Source organism: Pan paniscus, chromosome 4 (assembly GCF_029289425.2).
Source record: "Pan paniscus chromosome 4, NHGRI_mPanPan1-v2.0_pri, whole genome shotgun sequence".
NCBI classification, from domain to species: domain Eukaryota; kingdom Metazoa; phylum Chordata; class Mammalia; order Primates; family Hominidae; genus Pan; species Pan paniscus.
This window is the reverse complement of record NC_073253.2, coordinates 15,101,516-15,127,938: the sequence shown is the minus strand read 5'-3', so window position 1 is coordinate 15,127,938 and position 26,423 is coordinate 15,101,516. Positions and strand designations below refer to the sequence as shown.

General features: G+C 45.4%; 1 protein-coding gene, 1 long non-coding RNA gene and 2 pseudogenes across 2 annotated transcripts in view; 3 read left to right on the top strand and 1 right to left on the bottom strand.

The window, feature by feature from the left end:
* Positions 1-848: 848 nt before the first annotated feature.
* LOC129397729 (uncharacterized) lies at positions 849-5,678 on the bottom strand. Its single transcript, XR_008625322.2, has 3 exons — positions 5,222-5,678; positions 4,601-4,735; positions 849-1,897 (listed from the first exon to the last, which is right to left on the bottom strand). It is a non-coding gene; the product is annotated as an uncharacterized LOC129397729 (long non-coding RNA).
* A 7,871-nt stretch (positions 5,679-13,549) lies between these two features.
* LOC117980219 (cytochrome b-c1 complex subunit 7-like) lies at positions 13,550-20,474 on the top strand (annotated as a pseudogene).
* Positions 20,475-22,735: 2,261 nt separating this feature from the next.
* The window catches only part of LOC117980218 (histone-binding protein RBBP4-like), a 74,628-nt pseudogene continuing 70,940 nt past the window's right edge, over positions 22,736-26,423 (top strand).
* ANKH (ANKH inorganic pyrophosphate transport regulator) overlaps positions 22,740-26,423 on the top strand; it is a 160,684-nt gene continuing 157,000 nt past the window's right edge. Inside the window, exon 1 of the mRNA XM_003821942.5 lies at positions 22,740-22,872. Within this exon, the coding sequence (XP_003821990.1) occupies positions 22,777-22,872 (96 nt within the window). The 5' untranslated portion in view covers positions 22,740-22,776. The remainder of the gene's footprint in view (positions 22,873-26,423) is intronic.

Sequence of the window (26,423 nt, the reverse complement as noted above, 5' to 3'; positions counted from 1 at the left end):
TGAGATCAGAAGTTCCAGACAAGCCTGACCAACATGGTGAAACCCTATCTCTACTAAAAATACAAAATTAGCCAGGCATGGTGGCACATGCCTGTAATCCCAGCTACTTGGGAGGCTGAGGCAGGAGAATCACTTGAACCCGGGAGGCAGAGGTTGTAATGAGCTGAGATCGCGCCACTGCACTCCAGCCTGGGCAACAAGAGGGAAACACCATCTCAGAAAAAAAAAGAAAAAAGCCTGAGGGAAGCTGTTCACCCCTCCTGCCATGTGGACACCGCAAGAAGGCACCACCTTGGAGGAAGAGATCCAGCCCTCACCAAACACCCAAACTATCGGCACTTTGATCTTGAACTTCCTCGCCTCCAGAACTATGGGAAATAAATTTCTGTTGTGTCAAAGCACTCAGTCTATGTATCTTGTTAGAGCAGCCCAAAAGGACTGAGACAATGTGCTAGTGGGAGAAAGGCGCATAACACCCACATCCTCTTCCCATCCAAGTCACCCTAGCAGGGTGCCCATTTGAACAGAATTTTTTCAAAGACAAAGCCCCCAGTCATTTTGTTCAAATAAAAGGGGAGGTCCTTTCATGAATTTTAGGTCCTATTTTCAAGGGCTACTCAAAGTAAGCTGGGCACAGTGGAAAAGGTGATATTTATGAACAGGAATTTTTATTGCAGTCTCCACTAAAATCATCCATTAAAGGCACCTCCCTATTTGCTCTCAGATGCCCAGGACTTTATTACTTCCTCCTTTCTCCATAGCAATCATTCTCAGGCATTGGGATTCCACAGCAATCTTTAAAAAGTGGGATTTCAACTCAGTATGATAAGTTTATTTTGCCAAGTAAGAGCACTTAAAAACAAAAATAACAACAACAACAAAACTACGAATTCCTATCACCATTATTTCATTTATTTATTTATTTATTTATTTTTGAGATGGAGTTTCGCTCTGTTGCCTAGGCTGGAGTGCAGTGGTGTGATCTTGGCTCACTGCAACACCCCCTCTCCCAGGTTCAAGAGATTCTCCTGCCTCAGCCTCCCGAGTAGCTGCGATTACAGGCACCTGCCACCACACACGGCTAATTTCTGTATTTTTAGTAGAGACAGGGTTTCACCATGTTGGCCAGGCTGGTCTTGAACTCCTGACCTCAGGGTATCACCATTATTTCATGAAAGGAAGGGTCACTTGACTCTCAAAAATGAATGAACATGATCTCCTAGTTAAGGCAGTTCTTTAATTTAATACATTTAATTTTATGGGTTTTTTGTTTGTTGTTTGTTTGTTTGTTTTGAGATGGAGTCTCGCTCTGTCACCCAGGCTGGAGTGCAGTGGTGTGATCTCAGCTCACTGCAACCTCCATCTCCCGGGTTCAAGTGATTCTCCTGCCTCAGCCTCCTAAGTAGCTGGGATTACAGGCATGCGCGACCATGCCCAGCTAATTTTTGTATTTTTAGTAGAGATGGGGTTTCACCATGTTGGTCAGGCTGGTCTTGAATTCCCGACCTCAGGTGATCTGCCCGCCTCGGCCTCCCAAATTGTTGGGATTACAGCCATGAGCCACCACGCTTGGCCAATTTTATGTTCTTATTTTCCTCACATCAAAGACTGGTGATTCCTTGGTCCTAAGCTGGCACTGGACCATGGACCAAAATTTAGGAACCATTGCTCTGGATATCAGGACAGTCAGCCAAAGCTGGGATTAGCCACCGACATTTTGCAGGTAATGGTGAACGCAAAATTCCCGTTGGGTGCATTTCCTCATTCTGTTATTCCAAAGCAGTTAGGAAGAGTTCAGACAGTAGAAACGGATACTCCTGCATCCAAGGTTCAGCTCCTCCACCTGACAAGGGTGTGACTCAAGTAGCTTAACCTCGCTAAGCTGCCATTGCCGTGTCTGCAAAATGGAGAGACAGCAAAAATTCATCACGATGTTAGGATTAAATGAGGATTAGCAAAGGGTCTTTGCTTCAACAAATTTATAACTATTGATATAACTGTTACTAGACCTGGAGTGTCTATGAATATGCCAGACATTCTCTAAGACCCCTGACTACAGGGTCTAGAGTCTCCTTTCTGCCTTCAAGGAGATTATGCTCTGAAGGAGACCCACAAAAGGGTGGCCAGATACAGGGAAGCCAGAGTTAGGATACAGGCAGATACTGGAGGCCAAGGAGATTATAGATCAGCGGTCCCCAACCTTTTTGGCACCGGGGACCGGTTTCATGGAAGACAATTTTTCCACAGATGGAGTAGGGGAGGTTGGTTTCAGGATAAAACTGTCCCACCTTGGATCATCAGGCATTAGTTAGATTCTCATAAGAAGCATGCAACCTGTGTCTCTTGCATCTGCAGTTCACAATAGGGTTTTCACTCCTATGAGAATCTAGTGCCACCACTATGTGAAGGAGGCAGAGCTCAGGCGGTCATGCTCACTTGCCTGCCACTCACCTCCTGCTAACAGGCCACAGACCAGTACAGGTCCACAACCCTGGGCACTGGGGGTCCCTGTTATAGAGGATTGAGAGTTAGGAAGAAAAAATAGAAAAGGAGAGGCCTCTCAGAGGAGGTGGAATCTAAGGAAAATCTTACAGGACATAAGACTAAAACAAAACAAAATTATCAATTAGGCTTTCAGATGAGAATCAGACGAAGTTATACTGCCATACCTAAAACATGTGGATGAAAGTCTGGCAGACTAAACTTCCTTCTGTAATCCTGGGTCACTGTGTTAACTGCTTGAAGAAATGGCTTTCCTCAAAGCAGTAATTTTCCTTTGCCTCCCTGGCTCCCTTCTATATGAGTTGCCCTAAGAAAATTCTTCTCTGTCAATTCTGACCTGAAGAAGATGAGGCCAGGAGATGTGGCTCATGCCTATAATCCCAGCACGTTGGGAGGCTGAGGTAGATGGATCACTTGAGGTCAGGAGTTTGAGACCAGCCTGGCCAACATGGTGAAACCCCGTCTTTACTAAAAATACAAAAGTTAACTGTGGTGGCGCATGTCTGTAGTCCTAGCTACTCAGGAGGCTGAGGCAGGAGAATCACTTGAACTTGGGAGGCAGAGGTTGCAGTGAGCTGAGATTGTGTCACTGCACTCCAGCCTGGGTGACACAGCGAGACTCTGTCTCAAAAAAAAAAAAAAAAAAAAAAGAAGAAGAAGATGAGCTTTCAGTGAAAAAGGAGAGAGAAGTTTCAGCTGATAGCTTTCAAGAAATCCTGGGGGCGTAGAGTATTTGAATGACTGAATCCCGGGTGCTACCTCGCTCCTGCCACTCACAGTGTGGTCCTCTGAGCTGCAATGTTGGCATCACCTGGGAATTTGCTAGAAATGCAGAATTTTGGGCCCTGGCCAACAATGGCTGAATTCAAGTCTGAATTTTAACAAGATCCCCAGGGGATTGGGAAATCCATTAGGGTTTGGGAAGCGCTGCCCCAGCCCAATTCTTGTGAAAAAAGTCAACAACTGGACTGGATATGATGGGCGTCAGAGCCTTGGTACTGATTTGAAATTACTTTACCTTCATTTAATCACATTCATTGCTCCTCTACATGTCTTAAAGGATAATGATGGTGGAACTGAGAGAAGGGCTCTCTGCCCTAGAGGTGTCTAACTTAAAATTGCCCTACATTATGTTACAAAGAACAATGGAGTTTAATAACATTTACTTGGACCTATGCCCATGATCTTAGTTATATTTCCAAACAACCTATAATTTCTGGGGCTTTGTGTTTGTTTGTTTTATTTATTTATTTATTTATTATTTTACAGAGGAGCTCAGAGACATTAGGGGACCTGCTGGGCCCACACACAGTAGTCCAGGGCTCCTTCCTCAAGCCGAATAGCCCGCCATTCACCACAGCTGAGAAGATGCTACCACCTGCACCACTTGGATGGCCCGTGGCCCAGCACCAATCAACCACATAACCTGTGGCTCCTATCTCCAGACCCTTCTTTTTCATTCCCGTTACCAGCAGCCTCGTTCAGTCCACAGTTCCTAAACTGCCAGACAGGCCTACTCCTTGCTGCTTCCAATTCTTTGCCCCTTAAATCTCCTTCACACACAGCCTCCTGAAGCCCAGCTTGGGATCCCCTCATGAACTAGCTCAGAGACATCAGAAGCCATCAACAGGTTCCCATCCCTCAGGCAAGGACTATGGGACTCATCCTTGTATTCCTCACAAGACTACTGGATGCCTTACGGAGGAGATAGGCTGAATACCAGGGGGTCTCAATGAACAGATGAGAAAAGCTACTACAGTCTCTGGGCAAGAGACAGAGGCAGCCAAAGAGGAAGGACTGCATATGTGGACTGGAAGCATCCTGGTGGAACAGAGGGCTCGAGCAGACTCACTGGCCGAAGATACGAGGAACCAGACCAGGGCTCCTGCTTCTTCCTGTAGCTGGGGAGCTCCAAGGATGAAAAACTGAATGCTGAAATGGCACCAGGAGGGAAGACAGGCATCCTGGCTCAGCACGGAAAGAAGGGAGACACTGACATTTGTGGAATCGTGTAGGCATTGTGCAAGGGGTTCCACATTTGGCACCTCTAATTTCCCAGGGACAGGACATTCTGAGGTCAGGATTAGGACTCAGTTACCACAGGTTGAGACTGAGGCTAGGTTAAGGATAATCGCCAAGGTCTTGCAGCCAGCCAGTCGTTGGTAAAGTCAGTTTCCACCCAGGTATGTCTGATCCACACATTCTCTTTCCACTCTGCTGTTGCACCAGACACCTGCAAGGAGGGACGACAAAGTGAACCACCTCATTCTCTATCTCTCATTTGTTTTGCTAGACTACTTACACATGTGTATGATATTCTCTTGAATGTGGCATTGTGTGCAAACCTTTAGGAAGTGGACATCAGAGGAAGACCACACCCAAACCTCTAATTCCTTCCCACCGCCTTCAGGGGTAACATGGTACAGCGGGTGGAATGGTGATCCACTATGGGTCAACCCAATAGTGATCCATAAATATATGTCCCCAAAATACGGTGACCCCAAAACATATATTCAAATCCTAAGCATCAAAACTTGTGAATGCGATCTTATTTGGAAAATGGTGTTTGCAGACATAACTAATGATCTCACAATGAGACCATCCGGGATTTAGAGTGGGCCCTAAATCCAATCACAGTGTCCTCATCAAAGAAAGGCAGAGACAGATTTAACACACAGAGAAGAAACCATATAAAGACAGAAGCAGAAAAGGGATTTACTTTGCCACAAGCCAGGGAATGCCTGCAGCCACCGGATGCTGGAAGAAGCAAAGAAAGGTTCTCTCCTGGAGCCTTCGGAGGGAGCAGAGCCGTGCTGATTCCTTGACTCCAGACTTCAGACCTCCAGATGACGAGAACCTGAAATCCTGTTGTTTTAAGCCACCCAGGGTTTGGTAACTTGTTGTGGAAGCCCTAGGAAACGAATTTACACTGAAATTAAGAATCTTGGCAGGTGCAGTGGCTCACGCCTGTAATCCCAGCATTTTAGGAGGCAGAGGTGGGTGGTTCATTTGAGCTTAGGTGAGACCAGCCTGGGCAACAAGGCAAAACCCCATCTCTACCAAAAATACAAAAATTAGCCGGGTGTGGTGGCATGTGCCTGTGGTCCCAGCTACTTGGGAGGGTGAGGTGGGAGGGCCACTTAAGCCCAGTAGGCAGAGGTTTCAGTGAGCCAAGATCACACCACTGCACTCCAGCCCAGGCAACAGAGGGAGACTCTGCTTCAAAAAAATTTTTTAAAAAAATTTTGTTTTATAACTATCATCTAGAAATATGTATTGGCGCCAATGGCCTATAAAACCTATTCTCAATCCATTTGGCTTCGGATTAGAAAACCCAGATTTGAAAATCTATGTTCAGATTATTGAGACATTTTAAGAACATACAGTCAGAAACTAAAATATAAAGTAGGGCGGTTCATTCGCTACCTTTTTTTTCCCTCAAAATAAGAAAATACCTTTTCATGCAAAATATTTTGCAGTGAATAGATAGCATTGTTTAGGAATGAGGATTATTTGTGCTTTTCCTATCATAGCCTAATTAGCTTTTCTTTAATGTGCATTAAGCATACAAGAGACGAAATGAGAAAGAACAAACACGAAGAGCTTAGGTTTTACCCACAAATCTGTCTTGTAGCCTGCAGTCTGGCAGAAAAGCCTACAAATCTCCCACTACATTTTTTGGTGTAAAAAATGTTTATTTTCAGTCTTCTTTTCCTCTCTCTCTCTCTCTCATGCTAATAAGAAATTGTTTAAGCAATCATGAGCTAAAACCAAAGATAAGTAGTAAGGCAGGCTTCTGAATGCTCTCCATTATCCTCTCTCTGGCCTCATTTCGAATCATTCTCTGAAAATTCGGCAGGAATCTATCATCCTGCAAACAGAGGTGAAGTGGGCTAGGCTTCTTCCCTGGAGCACTACTGCTGTTTACCTGGTAGAGGTGAGGTAAAAAGCCCAGGACTCTACAACTGGTAGTAAGAAGGGAAATGTGTGTCTCCAGAGTAGCCCTGGGCATGGAGCTGGCAGCCTCTGACGTTAGAGAGCCTGGGTGTGAATCCTGGCTGTGTCACTTGACGATGTGAGCTCAGGCAAGTTGCTGCATATTTTTTTTTCTTAATTGACTAGTAAAAATTGTATATATTTGGCCGGGTGCGATGGCTCATGCCTGTAATCCCAGCACTTTGGGAGGCTGAGGCCGGCGGATCACGAGGTCAGGAGATCGAGACCATCCTGGCTAACACAGTGAAACCCTGTCTCTACTAAAAATACAAAAAAATTAGCCAGGTGTGGTGGTAGGTGCCTGTAGTCACAGCTACTCTGGAGGCTGAGGCAGGAGAATGGCGTGAACCTGGGAGGCGGAGCTTGCCGTGAGCCGAGATCGCATCACTGCACTCCAGCCTGGGTGACAGAGCAAGACTTCATCTCAAAAAAAAAAAGCAAATTGTATATATTTATGATGTACATTGATAAATGCATACATTGTGGAATGCTAAATCACACTGTTTAACATATGCATTACCGGGCCGGGCGCAGTGGCTTGCGCCTGTAATCTCAGCACTTTGGGAGGCCAAGGCGGGCAGATCACTTGAGGCCAGGAGTTCAAGACCAGCCTGGACAACATAGTAAAACCCGGTTTCTACTAAAAATACAAAAATTAGCCGGGCATGGTGGTGCAAGCCTTTGGTCCCAGCTACTTGGGAGGCTGAAGCAGAAGTGCTTGAACCCAGGAGGTCAAGGTTGCAGTGAGCCAAGATCATGCCACTGTACTCCAGCCTGGGCAACAGAGTGAGACTCTATCTCAAGTAAAAATATATATAGGCATTACCTCACATACTTACCTTTTCTGTGGAAAGAACATTTAAAATCTCTCTCTTTTTTTTTTTTTTTTTTTGAGACAGAGTCTCACTCTGTTGCCCAGGCTGGAGTGCAGTGGTGCAATTTCGGCTCACTGCAACTTCTGCCTCCTGAGTTCAAGCAATTCTCCTGCCTCAGCCTCCCGAGTAGCTGGGACTACAGGCACACACCACCATGCCCAGCTGATTTTTTTGTATTTTTAGTAGAGATGGGTGTTTCACCATGCTAGCCAGGATGGTGTCGATCTCCTGACCTCATGATCCGCCCACCTTGGCCTCCCAAAGTGCTGGGATTACAGGCGTGAGCCACTGTGCCTGGCCCTAAAATCTACTCTCTTACATACTATATATGTTATTAACTGTAGTTACCATGATGTACAATGGATTTGTTGAACTTACTCTTCCCATCCAAGTGAAGCTTTATGTCCTTTGACCAACATCTCCCTAGTCTTCCCCAAAATAGTAACCACCATTCTACTCTCTAGTTCTATGACTTTGACTTGTTTACATTTCACATATAAGTGAGACCATGTGGTATTTGTCTTTCTATGCTGGACTTATTTTACTTAACATAATATTCTCCATGTTCATCTATGTTGTAGCAAATGACAAGACTTTCTTCTTTTTTAAGGCTGAATGGTATTCCACAGTGTTTGTATACCATACCTCCCTTATTCATTCATCCATTGATGGACACTTTGGTTGATTTCATATCTCAGCTATTGTAAACAGTGCTGCAATGAACATGGGAGTGCAGACATCTCTTTGATATACTGATTATATTTCCTCTGGATAGATACCCGGTAGTGGGGATGCTGGATCATATGGTAGTTCTATTTTTAATTTTTTGAGGCGCCTCCATACTGTTTTCCATCCAGGCAAGTTACTTAAGTCTCTCTGAGTCTTGGCTTTCTACTCTGAAAAATGAGGAAAATGGCCAGGTGCGGTGGCTCATGCCTGTAATCCTAGCACTTTGGGAGGCCGAGGTGGGCAGATCACTTGAGGTCAGGAGTTCGAAACCAGCCTAGCCAACACGGTGAAACCCCGTCTCTACTAAAAATACAAAAAAAAAAAAATTAGCCAGGCGTGCTGGTAGGCACTTGTAATCCCAGCTACTTGGGAGCCTGAGGCAGGAGAATTTGAACCCAGGAAGCGGAGGTTGCAGGGAGCTGAGATCACGCCACTATACTCCAGCCTAGGCAACAGAGAGAGACTCCATCTCAAAAAAAAAAAAAAGAAAAGAAAAAGAAAAAGAAAGAAAGAAAAATGAGGAAAATAACAGTGTCTACCACATAAGGTTTTGAGACTAATGAAATCCACATTGCTAAACCCTGTGGTCAATTCTCAGCACTCATCATACTGAGTTTATTAGTGCACTTGCTCCATTTGCTGTCAAAATAAGCATTCTCTTCTGGTTTCCTTCCCTCCTTCAACTCCCCTCAGCATCTGTCCCTTTCCTATGTGTGAAGCTTGAAGTACTGAGAAGTTGGTTCTTGGACCTCACATCTTCTCCCTCCTTTGTTGGTCATCCAGGCCTCTGACCTCAGGGACCACATTTCTGCTGATGGCTCCTAAATCTCAATCTCGAGCCTTGCCTCTGAGCTCCAGACTAGTTTAGGCACTCAGCTCTGTCTATGACATCTCTACCTGATGTCTACAGAGCAGCACAAAGGCAGTACATCCACTCCAAACGCTTGATTTCCATTTCCAGACCAGCTCCTCCCTCGGGCACTCATGTTAGGAAATGGTACCCCTAGTTTGAGCTCCAGCCAAAAACTTAGATGACATCCCTGACTCTTCTCTTGCTCTCACACCACATTCAAGTCCATCAGCTATTTTGCCACCACTGTAACTTCAGAGAAGATCCCAAACCCACCATTTCTCACCTCCCCCAGTTTTAGCTCAAGCTTCATGCCATCACCATCTCTTCCTCAACTATTGGAGTAGCCTGTGAAGCAGTCTCCCTGCCTCCTCCCATCCCTTCCCCAGCCTCTTCTCCACCAAGCAGGCAGAGTGATTCCTTCAAAGACAATCTCAAAATATGTCCCTGCTCGACAATCTCTAGTGGCTTCTCCATTTCACTGGGATCCCTAGCTACCCCATGGCCTTCATCCCCTACCATGCATTGTGAAGCCCTTCCCAGGCTCAGGGCCTGTTGTTGACTGCCTGCAAAGCAGACAGATACCTACTCAACAGAGCGACCTCCCCTGGGACTCTCCGACCCCCTCTTTCCCATGCTCAGATTTATTTTCCCTCTTAGCACTCATCTCCTTGGCATTATGTATGTATTTGTTTGTTGTCTATCTCCCTACTAGAGTGCAAACTCCAAGAGCAAGGACTTTGTTTTACTCATTGCTGTGCCCTTGGTACCTGGAATGTTGCTTGACACATTAGTAACTGCTGAACAATTGGATGAATGAATGAGGTAACCCACGTCAAGCACCCAGCATAGTATGGCACATAGCATATAAGTGATAAGTACTACCTGTTGCTGTGCTTGTTCTTATTTTTATTACTAATTATTATTTGTCCAGGAACTTTACACATCCTGCCTTTCATCCTGGCCCTTCACCTGTTTTAGCTCTTTCACTGCCAAGCCCAATCTTCTCCACTGGGACTCTAAGAAAAATAAGAAGAAAGAAATAGAGATTACTATGGCAAGAAAGAATGTCACTGGCTAGGCCTGCTACATTGTTACTGAGTCTGCTTCTGCCAGATACACATAAAACGTGGGGTGAATGTTGGACTCAATGGACGCCAGGATCTCCATCAAATGACCTGAATGTACTTTTGGGGCAGCCACAGTTCAAATAATGTGTTCTGTGATCTTTTAATAGACCAGCCCAAACTTAAATATTTCTGCCTCCAATTACACCTCCCAGACTGACTCTAAAAAGTAGCAAAAATTGTACTTTTTGTTCAGAAAACACAATCAACCTTCTCTGTAATGACTATTATGCTGTTTTGGAGACTGAACGCATTTAAATATATGAAATTTTGTGGGAAAAAGATAAGCCCTGGGGAAATCAAGCCAAATCAACTTGCGCTGTTATTTGAATTGGAAACTGGGATACCAATAACTTGTTCTTGATCTACACAATTGTTGAGATTTGTGCTAAATATTCTTCATGGATTCACCAAAGAGAGGTGGGCACACACTGAAAACATCATTGCAAACATGTTTGAAAGGCACTGTATTAGTCTGTTCTCACGCTGCTGATAAAGATATACCTGAGACTGGGCAGTTTACAAAAGAAAGAGGTTCAATGGACTTACAGTTCCTCATGGCTGGGGAGGCCTCACAATCATGGTGGAAGGCAAGGAGGAGCACGTCATCTCTTATATAAATAGGAGCAAGCAAAGAGAGAGAACTTGTGCAGGGGAACTCCTCTTTACAAAACCATCAGATCTCGTGAGACTTATTCACTATCACAAGAACAGCATGGGAAAGACTTGTCCCCATGATTCAACTACCTCCCACCGGGTCCCTCCCACAACATGTGGGAATTCAAGATGAGATTTGAGTGGGGACACAGCCAAACCATATCAGGCACTTACTAGAGTCCTTGGAAAACACTAGAGCAAGGACACGATGCTTTTCTTTGCTTCTGAGATGAGGCCTCCAGCAATCAGCTCCCCTGGCCTGGTTGACAGCCAAGCCACCCCAAGATAAGAGCTGTTGGTTGGCAACATGCATGGATACCTGTTATGTGCAGACAGCTCTGGTGACTGGAGCCAATGGGGTTAGTTTCAGGTTTAAGCCAAACGCCCACCTATGGCCCCAGTGCTGTGGGAGGGCATTGGAAAGTTACTGAATAAAAGCCTAAGAGGACTGAGTCTCAGTCCAGAGCCGGCTGAGCCCCCATCCGCCCCAAGGGCAAACACTCTTTTGGAGACAAACTGGCAGGATTCTTAGACAGAAGGCGACAAAATCACTGACTCAGGGAAACCAGACCCTCTCTGGAGGGGCTAAGCCTTTTAAGACATGACTGGAACATTCTTGGGTGGGGCAGTTCACTGAAAAACAAACAACTTAACAGTTCATCTCCATCCAAAACAGGTCTCCCTGTGAGCAGCCCGGCCATGGCTTCCAGCTCAGGTCTGGCCACACCCGAAGGCTCTTCCTGAAGCTCCTGTCTTTACCTTGGCCATGTGGACCACATCCTGGTTTGTCCGGATTCCTGACCTGCCCCTGATCCTGCCCCTGCCTGCCTGCTGTCCTACCTCAGTCCAAGTGGGGGCTGCCTTCCAAAGCAATCCCTGTCTCAGTGCACCATAGGTGGTGATAGGGTCACCACCTATCAAGCCAGTAGTCATGATGGCAATATGACCCCATCCCCTGATTCATCTGACTGCCTCAGGGTGGGCACCTGACCCAAGCTAGACTACTGAGGCCCTCTTTTGCTGACATATAGACCTGGGAGGAAAGGACCTAATATCTAAGCTCAGATGCTATGGGATGGGCATTTTCTACCCCCTGTCTGGACCAGACTAACAAAGGCACCCTGCACTAGATGCCAGATGTTCAGAGGTAAGGTGCCCGCCCCGGCTCAATCAGTTGGGAAAGGCCCTCTGTCTGGCACCCGGAGATGCTGGCTGTGCCTTTTCCCATGGGAAGGAGCAGAAGAATATGTAGCTGAGAGAAGTGGCTTTGGAATTAGACCTAACATCCTATTTCTACAATTTTCAGCTGTGCAGAAGTCCAGGCCTGCCCAATGGGCGACTATGAGTACTTTTCCGTGTTTCCATTTCCTGGCAACAGGAAGTGAGGTGCAAGAACTCAGCCCTGCCAGGCCACCCTCTCCACACACACAACTGCCAGAGAAAAGGGTTGCGCCTGGATTCAACTTCCCATGGGAAAAGGCACGGCCAGGGTCCCCAGGTGCCAGACAGAGGGCCTTTGCCAACTGATTGAGCCAGGGCAGGCACGTGGCCTCTGAATATCTGGCACCTAGTCGCAGGGTGCCAGGCAACCGAACGCAAGGTGCTTATTCTCCTGGGCAAAGCCACCCTTCCCTATGAAAGCAGAGATCCTGGGTGAGTCCCTCTAGCAGAACACGACCCCATGGTGTGTGCAGCTGTGCCCCAGTCGAAGAACAACTCACCACAAGATGCAGACAGAAGAGAAAGCCTCTGCAGACACACAGGGTTTTGAAGACCTAGTCGGAAAAAAGAATGTAAGATATCGCACTGATATTTTTATATTGATTACGTGTTGTAATAATAACAATGCCTTGGATACATTAGGTTAAACAAAATATATTAAAAATCAATTTCATCTGTTTTGTTTTACTTTTTTTTTTGAGATGGAGTCTCGCTCTGTCACCCAGGGTGGAGTGCAGTGGTGCAATCTTGGCTCACTGCAACCTCTGCCTCACAGGTTCAAGTGATTCTCCTGCCTCAGCCTCCCAATTAGTTGGGACTACAGGTGCTCACTACCAAGCCCAGCTAATTTTTGTATTTTTAGTAGAGACGGGGTTTCACCATGTTGGCCAGGCTGGTCTTGAACTCCTGACCTCGTCATCCGCCTGCCTCGGCCTCCCAAAGTGCTAGGATTACAGGCATGAACCACCGTGCCCGGCCTGCTTTACCTTTTTAATGAAGCTACTTGTGATAGGTTAAACAATGGTATCCAAATAGATCCACTTCCTAAGCCCTGGACCCTGAGACCATCATGTTATATGTCAAAGGGGTCAATATTCCCTTATATGGAAAAAGATGGCACTGTCTATGAACCCTGGTGCCAGGACCCCAGTATTGCCTACAGTGGCTGGATATGAGTTATTGGGTTGAATTGTCTTCTGTTGGGGAAAGAGAGTACATTTGGGATTGTCACTGGAGTAGTTGAGCCTTGTTAGGCAGAGGCATCTTTGAAAATTTGTACATATGGGATAATGTATACTTGTGTTACACAGCAGGCTGCCATGGGTAAGACACCTGTTGAGTTGTCTGCTTGGCCACTTCTCCCTGGGGCACCCAGTAGTCATGATGGACAATATGACCCCATCCCCTGACTCATCTTGATTGCATCAGGATGGGAACCTGATCCAAGCTGGACCACTCAGTCTCTTTTGTTGACATATAGACCTGAGGGAAAAAGGGACCTAATATCTAAGCTCAGAAGCTATGGGTTGGGCATTTTCTACCCCCATCTGGACCAGAAAAGCAAAAGGTAACAGGCAGGAGGTCAGGGGGAATAGTAATTAGAGAGGCAGGGCAAGTTCTAACAATAGCTGAGTCTCTAGTACCGGTTCCTTCCTGAGGCCACTTTGCCTTTGAATTGGGTTCTGTGGAACATACTATATCTTCATAATAAATCCCTCTTTTCAGCTTAGGCTAGTTTAAGCTGATTTTCCTTAGATTCTACCAAAAGAATTCAACTGAAAGACCTTCTCACAGATGAGTTGTGAGGAACTACTATACTTGATATGAAAAGTAGGTTGGAAATAATGCAGTGCCCTAGAGGGGCTAGTTGCGCAATTATGATCAAGGCAGCCCCCATCACTGCTCTAGTGGTGACTTTGCTCCAGCTTTGAGGAGCCCTGACCCCACTGTCTCTTCTCTGAAGCCTGTGGCACAGACCCCTGCCCCAAACTATCCCGTTTCCTCATTTTTGAGAAACCACCCACATAGCTGCTGTCCTTCCAGGAAAGCTTTGCCTTTTCTTCTCTCTCTCTCCTTTTTTTTTTTTAGACAGAGTCTCATTCTTTTGCTCAGGCTACAGTACAGTGATGCAATCATAGCTCACTGTAACCACGAACTCCTGGGCTCAAGGGATCCCCCTGCTTAGGCCTCCTGAAGTGCTGGGATTACAGATGTGAGCCACGGCACCCAGCCCTTTCTGTCTCTTTTTAAACTAAAGCACAGGATAGACCCTTGGACTAAATCATCTCTAAAATTCCTTGCAGCTTTGCTATTTTGTGATCCTGAGTCTCTTTCATGGTCCGCTCAACTCCTCTGCTCAGATTCATTACCAGGTGATAATGAACAGTCCCTCCCTCAGGGAGTTGCTCTGAAGATTGCACGTCACAGCGCATGTGAGGTGCCTAACAACATTCCTGGCACATGGAAAATGCTCAATCCAGGAATAGCTAATAATTATGATGAAAAAATAAAATAAAATGGGCAATGCACACTCCAATCCCTCCCTCATCTTTTTGTTTAATACCTTTTTTTATTTTTAAAAATAGAGATAGGGTTTCACTATATTGCCCAGGCTGATCTCAAACTCCTGAGCTCAAGCGATCCTCCCAGCTTGGCCTCCCAAACTGCTGAGATTATAGCCATGAGTCACTGCACCCGGCCCCTCCCTCATCCTGATGGAGCCTTCACTAGCTGTCTGAGCTCTAAATGTACAGTTCCATAGTCTTATCCCCCAGTACCCTTGCTTTACCCCTGAACTCACTCTTCAAGTTTCCCTCTCTCTAGAGCACCAGTGTTTTGGCTTCTGCTGGGATGCCCCTCCACTGCAGTGGGCTATGAAATTCTCTGCAAGGTTCTCTGCATAGAACTTGCACTCAATTAGCAGGGCATGGTGGTGGCCGCCTGTAATCCTAGCTACTTGGGAGGCTGAGGCCAGAGCATCGTTTGAACCTGGGAGGCGGAGGTTGCAGTGAGCAGAGATGGCGCCACTGCATTCCAGCCTGGGCGACGGAGCGAGAACAAAACAAAGAAACAAACAAAAAAACACAGACACACACAACACATAAAACACTCAACTCAAAACATATTATTTAGTGTCTATTACTGCCTTAGGGATACAGGAGAAGGAGGGTGAAAGGAGATGCAACAGTACTCTAAATCAGCTGTCCCCAATCTTTTTGGCACCAGGGACCAGTTTCATGGAAGACAATTTTTCCACAGACTGGGGGCAGGGTGGTTTCAAGATGATCCCAGCTCATTACATTTAGTGTGCACTTTATTTCTATTATTATTACAATACACAATGAAATAATTATATAACTCACCATAATGTAGAGTCAGTGGGAGCCCTGAGCTTGTTTTCCTGCAACTAGACGGTCCCATCTAGGAGTGATGGGAGATAGCGACAGATCATCAGGCATTAGATTCTCAAAAGGAGACCACAACACAGATTCCTCACATGCACAGTTCACAGTAGGGTTCATACTCCTACGAAAATCTAATACCAGCTGGGTGCAGTGGCTCACACCTGTAATCCCAGCACTTTGGGAGGCCGAGGTGGGCAGATCATGAGGTCAAGAGATTGAGACCATGCTGGCCAACATGGTGAAACCCTGTCTCTACTACAAATACAAAAATTAGCTGGACATGGTAGCACGTGCCTATAGTCCCTGCTACTCGGGAGGCTGAGGCAGGAGAATCACTTGAATCCGGGAGGCAGAGGTTGCAGTGAGCGGAGATCATGCCACTGCACTCCAGCCTGGTGACAGAGCGAGAATCCGTCTCAAAAAAAAAAAAAAAATCTAATGCCACCACTGATCTGACAGGAGGCAGGGCCCAGGTGGTAATGTGAGCGATGGGGAGTGGCTGTAAATCCAGATGAAATTTTGCTTGCTTACCCACCACTCACCTCCCACTGTGCGGCCCAGTTCCTAACATGCCACAAACCTGTACCTATCCATGGCCCAGGGGTTGGGAATCCCTTCTCTAAATAGTTTCAACCTCAGGAAATGTAATATTCTGTGGTAGATATCAGACTTATACACTCGAAATAGAAACGAATACAGCCCTGACTCTGACTGCCAAAATATTAAATGGAAGAGAAGTGACCAAAGTGAGCTAGAATTACCCAGGAAATCTTTATGGAAGAAATTATATTCCAAAAGAGCTTTAACAAATTTCAAAAGAGCTTTAATAAATTTAAAAAGAGAGTCAGAGTCTTTTTTTTTTTTTTTTTTTTTTTTACAGCTTGCTTTCTAATAAGCCAAATGTACCAGCTTCTTTGTTTTTCAACGGATTGGTGTGTCCATTTAATACAAGAAAATGGAAACTGAACAGCCAGAGGAAACCTTCCCTAACACCGAAATCAACAGTGACTCTGGTAAACATCCTGCAGAAGACATGAAAGAGGAAAAAGCGTTTAAAGATCTAGAAACACTGATGAGATGGTTGAATTAGGCATTCTGCTTCAGAGCAGAATGCTGGGGCAGTGACTGGAAAAGGAAGCAAGAATATGAAGTTTCTCCGTACAGACCACAATGCCAATGTTTTAGTCCCAGACAGCAGTGGCCCCGAGCAGCATGCCCCAACAGTTTATGCCTCACTGCCTGATTAGAAAAAGAGAAATGTATTTTATTACCTACCTTTTATATAATTAAGTAGTATCTCCTTTAGATGGTGGAAAAAATTTTTAGAAGATTTTGAATAGGTGGCAAGGATAATAACGTAAGCTTTATTAAATATTTTTAATTACAGGCATTCTCTCTTATTCTGGTCATTTAAACAAAACAATCAGAAGTTGAAGAAAGAGGGAAAAAAGAGAACAAAAAGTAGTTTTAGTTTAGTCTTAGTTGCAGCTCTTCATTCCACTCTCCTCATTAAGCCTTGCCAGACCTGCGGTTTGCAGAGCCAGGATGAATTACATATATGCTCACCTTTTATGTTGCATCATTATGAGCCAAATATAAGCAGCAAATCATCAAATGCTTACCTATATAAAGTACATTACTTCAAGAATCCTGAAAGTCAGCTCGTGGTGGTGTCATTTCTGAGGGGCAGAGGCAGAATCTATCCCAAAACTTACTCTTGTTTTTTAGGTCACTTTTCAGAGGAAGGAGTGAGTTAGTAGTTACCAATACACAGTGCCACCAGATTACACAGTTGCCCTGGCAAGAGTCTCTCCAAATGGTTTTATTCTCTAGTAGTTATAGAAAAATCAAAATTTATCAAAGTGCATACAGTATATATCTGTGCTCTGATTTAAGCTGCCTCAAATTCTTTCCTCAGAATAAAAGGGTACTAAGTAAGAAAAACACTTGTGTGAAATATATCTGCTGTCAATTTTTATTTTGATTTAATTTTATTTTTTCAACATGTAAAACATGAATGTTTCCAAAGCCAAAATTAGATTCTAAGGTACATTCAGAGAAATCATTCTTCCATCCCAACTCCAACCTGTTCTCTTCCTTCTCTCATAAACATTTAATTAATTTTTGGCTTATCCTACTAGTGTGTCTTTTCACAAATATAACCAAATTCACACACACACACACACACACACACACCCATATTCATATTTCTCTCCCTTTTTGCCCCCAAAATAGCATAATACCATTTTATGGTTTGGCACCTTGCTTTTCTCACTTAACAAAATATTCTACAGATTATTCCATATCAGTATATAGAATTCTTCCCCATTCCTTTTTACAGCACACATTTTGAAGCATCTGTGTGGTCCCTTTAAAAATATTATTAAGGAAGTCATTAAAAGTGATAACTATAAATCTTGGCAGAATTTAGCTAGCTAATTCTAGCTTATCTACAGCAAATGACAGTTTCAGGATCATTTACCCATTCCCCTCACCTCCTAACTCCACTTCTGGCATGTGCTGAGAGTACAGAAACTGACTAATAATTAGCCCAGGCAAATTACACCTAGGCTTTGGGCTGGAATAGCAAAAGTAAAACTTAACAACCGGGACGAAGCAAATAACTTCTCTTTTTGCTCTCTTGGAATCTGGCAACTGGGCAGAAATCATGACTTTATCAATAGGATGATGTTTACATGAACACAATTAAATAGGCTGAAATCGTAGACTTCCCCTTATCACATTCCCAACGAGCCATGGAGCAAAATTACTCGTGGCCCAAATATAGAACTGTGAGGCTTAAATCTACACCTCGTCTACCCTGTATTGGAGATTTGTGACTCAAAACTAGACACCAATCTCTAGGACTAAGCCTTCCATCAAAGTTGTTAAATAAGTTGGCTATACTAAATATATGACATAGGATAACTGCATGGAATCAATGAAGATAACCCTGTTGGGTCAAGCTTACACAAATCAATATGGCATCTGCTCCCAAACCATGTTCACTGCTACAATCCCAACTTGACATCATTGGGTTCCTCAAGTCAAGGAGGTCTGAGTTGCAGAGTTCTAGAACTGGATAAGCTTAAACGTGATCTTTTATTTTGCCCTTTGCTGCAGATGTTCCTTGGTGAGGGGTTGATGGGGGGTTACTTGAATCCATTCATTTAAGATCAATTTCAGAAAAAAAGGTAAATTAGACATGTATGTAACTTTTAGTCTTTCTTTCTGCATTAGCTCCTTTAAAAAATTAGAGTTAATAATTTTAGGCACCAAAATGATATTGCTGGTCATTTAAGAAATTGTTTTGCAAAGAGTAACTTTTTCCATGCTCTGAAATCAGTGCTACCTTGCACTTCCAATAAAGTTTTATAATTTTTTTAAACTTTTAAAAAATAAACTTATATATGCCCATTGCATTAAACACAGAAAAGTATACCCAGGAAGGAATAATCAGCCATATTCATACCACTCAGCAATAACTATCCACTGTGAATAGTTGAGCATATTTTCTTCCAGCATGGTTTTTCTACATGTATTTTTTTCTTACACTATTGAGTGTAGTTTGTAAATCTTATAATGATTTTTGACCAAAAGTCGTCAAGTCTAAGACTTTATAAATAGAAGATAAAGCTGTACCTTCCAAAAGAAAACACCCAATGACTTGGGGATGTCTTTTTGGCTTCTGGGTAATTAAAAAAAAATTTCCTACTCATTCTCATCACTTACATTCTGAAGTTATCTTTTCAAACAACAAAGTTTAAAAAGAGAGCCTGGGTGCAGTGGCTCACACCTGTAATCCCAGAATTTTGGGAGGCCAAGGTGGGTGGCTCACCTAAGGTCAGGAGTTCAAGACCAGCCTGGCCAACATGGTGAAACCCCGTCTGTACTAAAAATACAAAAAACTAGCCAGGTGTGGTAGTGCACACCTGTAATCCCAGCTACCTGGGAGGCTGAGGCAGGAGAATCGCTTGAATCTGGGAGGTGGAGGTTGCAGCGAGCTCAGATCACGCCATTGCACTCCAGCCTGGGTCCAGTGACAAGAGCGAAACTCCACCTCAAAAATAAAATAAAATAAATTAGATAAATAAATAAAAAGAGAGAGGGAGAAGGCAACATTTCGCGTTTGGGTCAAGATGGCTGGCAGGCTGGCTACCGCAGCATCAGACAGGTAGCTGGATGGTATTTGAAAATGGTATGACAATGCTGCAGGATTCGAGAAACTAAAGTAAACGTGAGATGAGACGATATATGAGGATGAAGATGTAAAGGAAGCCATAAGACGGCTTTCTAACGGCAGGATGTTTCGCATTAGAACACTGGACCTATGAGACAGCAGATCTTGCCTTAACAGCAGCGGACCAAACATGAAGAGGATAAATTCTACCATGAGCCATATCTGAAAGCGCCTATTTGGGAAAGAAAAGAATGAGAAGAATGGTCAAAAAAGTCATCATATATTTGAAGTCCGTGGATGCAGCTGTCCTCCAAGTATTTTTATGAAAATGGTTAAACCTGAAACATATAATTTAAGAATTATTTGGTCTGCCAATGTTTCACTTTAAATAAGTCTATTGTAATCATTAAAAATAAAAATAAAAAATAAAGAGGAGCCCAAAACTCTCTTTGAAATCTGTTTCAGATTTTGACTGTGACAGAAAAAATAATGAAATGCCTCATTAGTTTCCATGTTGCCACAGTGTTACTGAAATTCATAGGCCTCTAAAATCTAAAAAGGGCTCTTTGCCATAATCAGAGATGACACTTCCAAATCACTCATTTAAAAAACGCACTTTTAGAACACTCAAACAAGGATGATGACCTTTCATTGATCCACTGGAATTTTCTCATCATTCCCCTAAAGACCAAAGGTGTGCATTCACATCAGGCAGCCGGGGCTGTGGCGGTCCTTGTCCCGAGACCAATAAAAGCAAACTGGACTTGATGGAGATCGATCTAGGACCTCATCAATCCCACATTCTAGACAAAGGTCAGTGTAATTAGATTGCTCTAAGTAAAATGAGCCCATGAAACCTAGAATAACAGAATGATAAACCATGAGGTGATATTTGTTTTGGGAAAAAAGAAACCTCTTTCCCAGAGAATTCCTTTAAATAACAAGCTCCCTTTTTGTATATTTAAGTTAAATTCAAATATATTAAAACACACCTTTCAGGAACTTGCTCCTGAAGACAGTCCTGTCCACATGAACCTCCTGTTTTGCTGGGAAATCTTTTAAATACAGTATTGCTATTTGACACATTTAACAATAAATACTTACCAAAGTTTAATTTTAATCATAGGGAATGTAATTTGAGGTTACATCAGAGCTACAAGGTAAATTAGCTTCCTATTTTTCAAAGCCTGCTCAAATTGTGTGGAATTTCAAAAAAGTATTTTAAAAGGATGTAAAATATGGAAATATTTATTTATTTATTTATTATTTTTTGAGAGGGAGTCTCACTCTGTCACCCAGGCTGGAGTGCCATGGGTGACGCTGCAACCTCCGTCTTCCGGGTTCAAACCATTCTCCTGCCTTAGCCTCTTGAGTAGCTGGGGCTACCGGTGCCCACCACTCACGCCCGGCCTATGGAAACATTTAACACTTTCAAAGTAGTTGGGAAATACCTGAACCCAGGATATTGAGGTCTCAAGCTCACTATTTACAAAAGCTTTACAAAGCTAAATTGTGAGTTAATCGGTTCATTCTAGGTACAAGATACTTTACTTTTAATAATAAATTACTTTACTTCGTTATACTTATTAAATGCAGAGATGTGTGTGAGAGTTGGTACAAAATAGTAAGACCACGATAGGCTACATACTATGCCAGGCCCACTACAAAATGAAAACGCAGAGACCCTTGTTCAAATTCAAGAGTGCAACAGCAGCGCGTTAGTCCTTTTAAGTGCGGGCCCTCTGTGACTGCACAGATGGCACGCCCGTGAAGCCAGCCCTGCCCAGAGTCCCTTTTCATTCACTGGGTCCTCCTCCCTCGCGTCACAGTCCTGGGGTGCGGGGATGGATGCTGGCGTTGCTGTCACACTGCCGAGCTTTAGGTCAAACTCTCAGTACCGCGACTAGTTACCCTGAAATCACTGGGGCCCGGTATTACAAAACAGAACACACTTTCCTCTTTCTTCCCCTTTATTTAAAAGAGATGATAGGCTTTACGAGTTATTTTTAATAGCAATTTTTTACAATGAAAAGAATTCGGGCGTACTGTTTGCAAATTGCAGCAGACAGGTCTGAGCGCCCCAGAAGGCGACCGGCCCCAGCCTGGGAGCCTGCGGGGACCACTCCCTGCTGCCCTGGCGCATGTCCTCCAGGGACACGGGCCACTGTTGCCCCTGGAAACCCTGGGGGACAGGCTCCCTCCTGGACGACCTTTCCACGTTTCTTTCGCCACCCCGGAGCGGCACCTCCATACCTCCCGGGCCGCTAGTCCCCCGAAGCAGGCCCCAGCCCCGGCGCAAGCTGCCTCCTCCGCAGTCCCCGCCTGCCGCCAGCCCGGCCACCGCCGGACTGCGCCCTTCCCAGCCCCGCGCCCGGCTCCCCAGCCCTCCTCGCGCGTCCGAGCCCACGTCGCTTGCCCCGGCTGGCAAGTCTTCCAGACGGCCGGGCCCTCCCGGCACAGCGCGGGAACCCCGGCCCCCGGCCCCACGGGACGCGGGCTACAGGGCCCGGCCGGCGAGCCAGGGCACCCCGGGGTCTCCAGGCGGCCCACCGCCCTCGCCCCCCACCGGCGTCCCCAAGCCCCCAGACCGTCCCCGCCGCGCCCTCAGCGCCGCCGCCCCCGGGCCGGCCGAGGCTCCGCGGCGAGTCCCGCCCAGCGCCCCGGAGGCGCCAGCCCCACGGCCCGAGCGTGCGCAGCGCCCCCGGCGGCCGCGCCTAGCGCAGGCGACGGCACAGGAAAGGAGGCCGCGGCGCGCCCGGCCCGGCCCCCTCCCCAGCCCGCCCCCGGGGCCGCTGGCGGTGTCCGCGCCTCCGCTCCCGCCCCTGATTTCCTCCGGGCGGCGGCGGCGGCGGCGGCGGCGGCGGCGCCTCGTGCGCGCGGTTATTTATTTCCGGGCCCCAGAGCGCTTATAATGGAGCCGCTGTCAGCAGAACCTTCTGCCGCCGCCGCCGCCGCCGTCCCTCCTCTTTTTTTTCCCGGCAGATCTTTGTTGTGTGGGAGGGCAGCAGGGATGGACTTGAGCTTGCGGATCCCCTGCTAGAGCAGCCGCTCTCGGAGAAGGCGCCGCAGCCGCGAGGAGGAGCCGCCGCCGCCGCGCCCGAGGCCCCGCCGCCCGCGGCCTCTGTCGGCCCGCGCCCCGCTCGCCCCGTCGCCCCGTCGCCCCGTCGCCCCTCGCCTCCCCGCAGAGTCCCCTCGCGGCAGCAGATGTGTGTGGGGTCAGCCCACGGCGGGGACTATGGTGAAATTCCCGGCGCTCACGCACTACTGGCCCCTGATCCGGTTCTTGGTGCCCCTGGGCATCACCAACATAGCCATCGACTTCGGGGAGCAGGTAAGCCCCGGCCCCGCGCCCCACGCCCGCTCGCCCTGCCTTGGCCTTACACGCCCGGACACGGGGGCGGAGGGGAGTCACCTGCTCCTAGTCCCTCTTTATCCTGAAACATTTGGTCGGGTGTGCAGCTTGTCAAGGGTGACTTTTCCAGCACCCCATTCCCTCCCTCCCTCCCCTCAATTATTCAGCAGACTTTTCCAGCCCTCTCTGGAAAATGTTAAAAAGACTGGATGGTGTGAAGCTTCACCTATGGAAGGGTTTTTAGTGCACGGCAGTATTATGTAATTTGCGATTATGTAAACCTCAGCTCTAATTAAAATGTAGTTTCTAGTAGCTTAAGTGCTGGGTTTTTATTTACCCATGGCTGGTGGTAATGGTGACGGTGGGGAGATCTGTTTTATAATGCGTCCAAGTTGATTTCCCAGGTACTTCCATTTTTAAACATTTGTTTCGTAGTCCAGGTAAGGATTAGGGGTATCCCGAATGTGTCCTGATAAGCCGGTCTTGACCATTTATTTCTAGTTTGGGATTTCTTTTTTTTTCCTTTTCCTTTTCTTTTTTTCTTTCTTTCTTTCTTTCTCTTTTTTTTTTTTTTTTTTTTCATGGACCACTAAAGAAGGGGAGCACATTTTTGTTTGGGGTCGCCTTCTCGTCCTTGTTTCTTTTCACGTTTTCTCCATGTGGCGTCATTGAAAATCTAGCGCTGCAAGCTCTCCAGCGATGGGGCATTGGCACCCTGCACTTTGCATGTGGGGACCGTTTTGGCAGGGCCACCAGCGGGATGCAGCTGCGTTCTAAGGCCGGGGAGAGGATTTGGTGATGGGGAGGCAGTGACATGCCACCCTGATGGGCAGGTGTCCCAAGTGGCCAGAGCGTGTGACGAGCGGCACTCCTGTATGGTGGTACTGTCTTTCTTCTTTCCTTTTAAGTCAAGAGACTTAAACGGATATTTATCTAGAATATGCACCTATTTTGATGCAGTACTCATTGTAAAAGTAAAACAGCTTTCAGGAGGCAGTTACAAATCGGAGATTTGTGTGACTCCTTCGTTTGACGAATATCTGTTTGGATTTGTCTTTCTGTGCTCAAAACTTTTGAATAATTGCAACTCTGTAAGCTCTCTAATATGTAGCCCACATTGTAAGCTACTTTTTACTTTGAATTTTGTTGGTGATAGGTGTTCACAATATGGCATATTCTCTAGAGACCTTTGTTTACCGCGCCAACCAATGTCCTTTGATAAAAATCTTGTCTCTTCCGTTGCCACTGTGCCCTGCCAGTGCCTCACAAGGGTACCCCAAGGGCTTCTTCTTCCCTGCTCCACCCTGTACCCTCCCACCTTCCCTTCTTTCTATAGTAACTGGTGACTTTGAACACTTCCTACAATCCGTAGAAAAGCTTTTAGACACGAATTTACTACATTGCCCATTTTAGATGAGTCAAATGCTGTATATTCACTCGAGCCTTTCCTATTTTAAGGCTTACCTTCTTGGAGCTGCCCCAAAGGTTGTCAGAAAGCCCAGGCTGCTCATCTGAACTGGTGTGTGTTTGTGTGCATGTAAGAATCATATCGAGATAACTAGTGGAAATAAGAGTAGTCTGTGTCATCATTAAACCACCTGACGCATACCACAATATTGCCTCCCTTTTGCCTTGATTTAATGAAAGGCTGACATAACTAGGTTTGATTTTAGTATAAGAAAAAGAATCTCCTGAAGTCACAAAAGGGAGGTTAAACATAAGAGATAACTATCCAGATGGTTTATCCTCGCAGGTCTAGTAATTCTAACTCATCCTTAAAACATTGCTAACCTGATTATCATGGCTGATGTAAGCAAAGTACTTAATGGAGTTGTGTTTTTGCAGAGAAGCAAAATGTTATCAACAAGTGTCATTTGAGGTCCTTTTCCCAAAAACACCAGAGTATGAGGTTATAGGCTGCCTGGAGGGCGGAGATATTTTATCACAGAGTTAAGGGTGGAGAAATGGGGGGAAGAAATTGATAGGTTTTCCAAACCTTGCTTTGCCTTCTGGTGTCAGATGATAATTGTTTTTGCAAAATGCTGCAGGGTGAGAGAGAGTGAGACTGACTTACTCTTTCTCAGCATTAAACTGGAGGGAAAGAATTACAGTGGGAGCTGAAGAGTGGCCTGGTATGTGTGGGTGATGAATAGAAGAACATTTTACCCCAATTCTTCTGAAGCACAGTAAAGAGGAGGAGAAATGAACCAGTTTGCAAAAGTGGGTCTACGTTAGCTGAAAATATGCAGCCCTTGAGTTTATATGGAGTTCTAGACAGATGGACACATGTAGGTACTGCCGCTGAGTAGGCAGGTGTATTACACCTTGCTGGGAGTGAATGATGGCTTATTTGTCAGCGATTTACAAATCCTAAGATGGAGAGGTAGCATGGGAGTACAAAGGCCAATGCAGCCTCAGGTTCACGTGCTTTTGAGATGATTAAGAAATGCAAAGTTAGGCTGGGCAAGGTGGCTCATGCCTATGATCGTAGCACTTGGGGAGGACAATCCTAGCACTTTGGGAGGCTTAGGCTAGAGGATTGCTTAGGCTACGGTGGGAGGATCGCTTGAGCTCAGGAGTTCAAAACCAGCCTGGGCAACATAGTGAAACCTCGTCTCTATTAAAAAAAAAAAAAAAAAAAAAAAAGGCCAGGCGCTATAGCTCACACCTGTAATCCCGGCACTTTGGGAGGTGAGGTGGATGGATCACTTGAGGTCAGCAGTTCGAGACCAGCCTGGCCAACATGATGAAATTCTATCTCTACTAAAAAATACAAACAAACAAAAAATTAGCCAGGCATGATATTGCATGCCTGTAATCCTAGCTACTCAGGAGGCTGAGGTGGGAGAATTGCATTGAACCCCAGGAGGCAGGGGTTGCAGTAAGCCAAGACTGTACCACTGCACCGTCTAGCCTGGGCGACAGAGCAAGACTCCGTCTAAAAGAAAAAAAAAAAAAAGAAATGCAAAATTAAAAAATAAAACCTCTCATGAGCTTTTAAGTTCCTGGCTTGTCAAGAACAAAACAATAGCAAAATTATGTTAAATGTTTCTTAGATGAGGTGTTTTATGATGATAAATATCACAGTTTATGGTTTCTTCAAAAAACATGGACAGATCTTTTGAAATGGAAATCCAGCTATGTATAAGATTCCACTGAAAGTTAAATAAGCTGCACATACGTGACCATGTAAAGGAACTACCTGTTAATGACCCCAGAGCCAGTGTGTGTGGAGGGGCTAGGAAAGAGCCTGTAACAGTCTCTCCAGAAACTTCTGATATTCTCCATGAACATTACCTGTTGTATATAGATTTCTTAGTCATTTTATAGCTCAGTCAGGGAGGAAACCAAATCTTATGGACTATTTCCTCTAACAAAACTAGCAAAACCTATTATCACGTTTTTTCAATTTTGGTAGTGGCAGTAATTTGAGGTGGTGGGGGGAGAGTTTGAATTTTATACTAAAAAAAGCTCTATAGAATAAAATGATCTGCTTTTAATATTAAACACAGGCACCATAGAAAATGGGA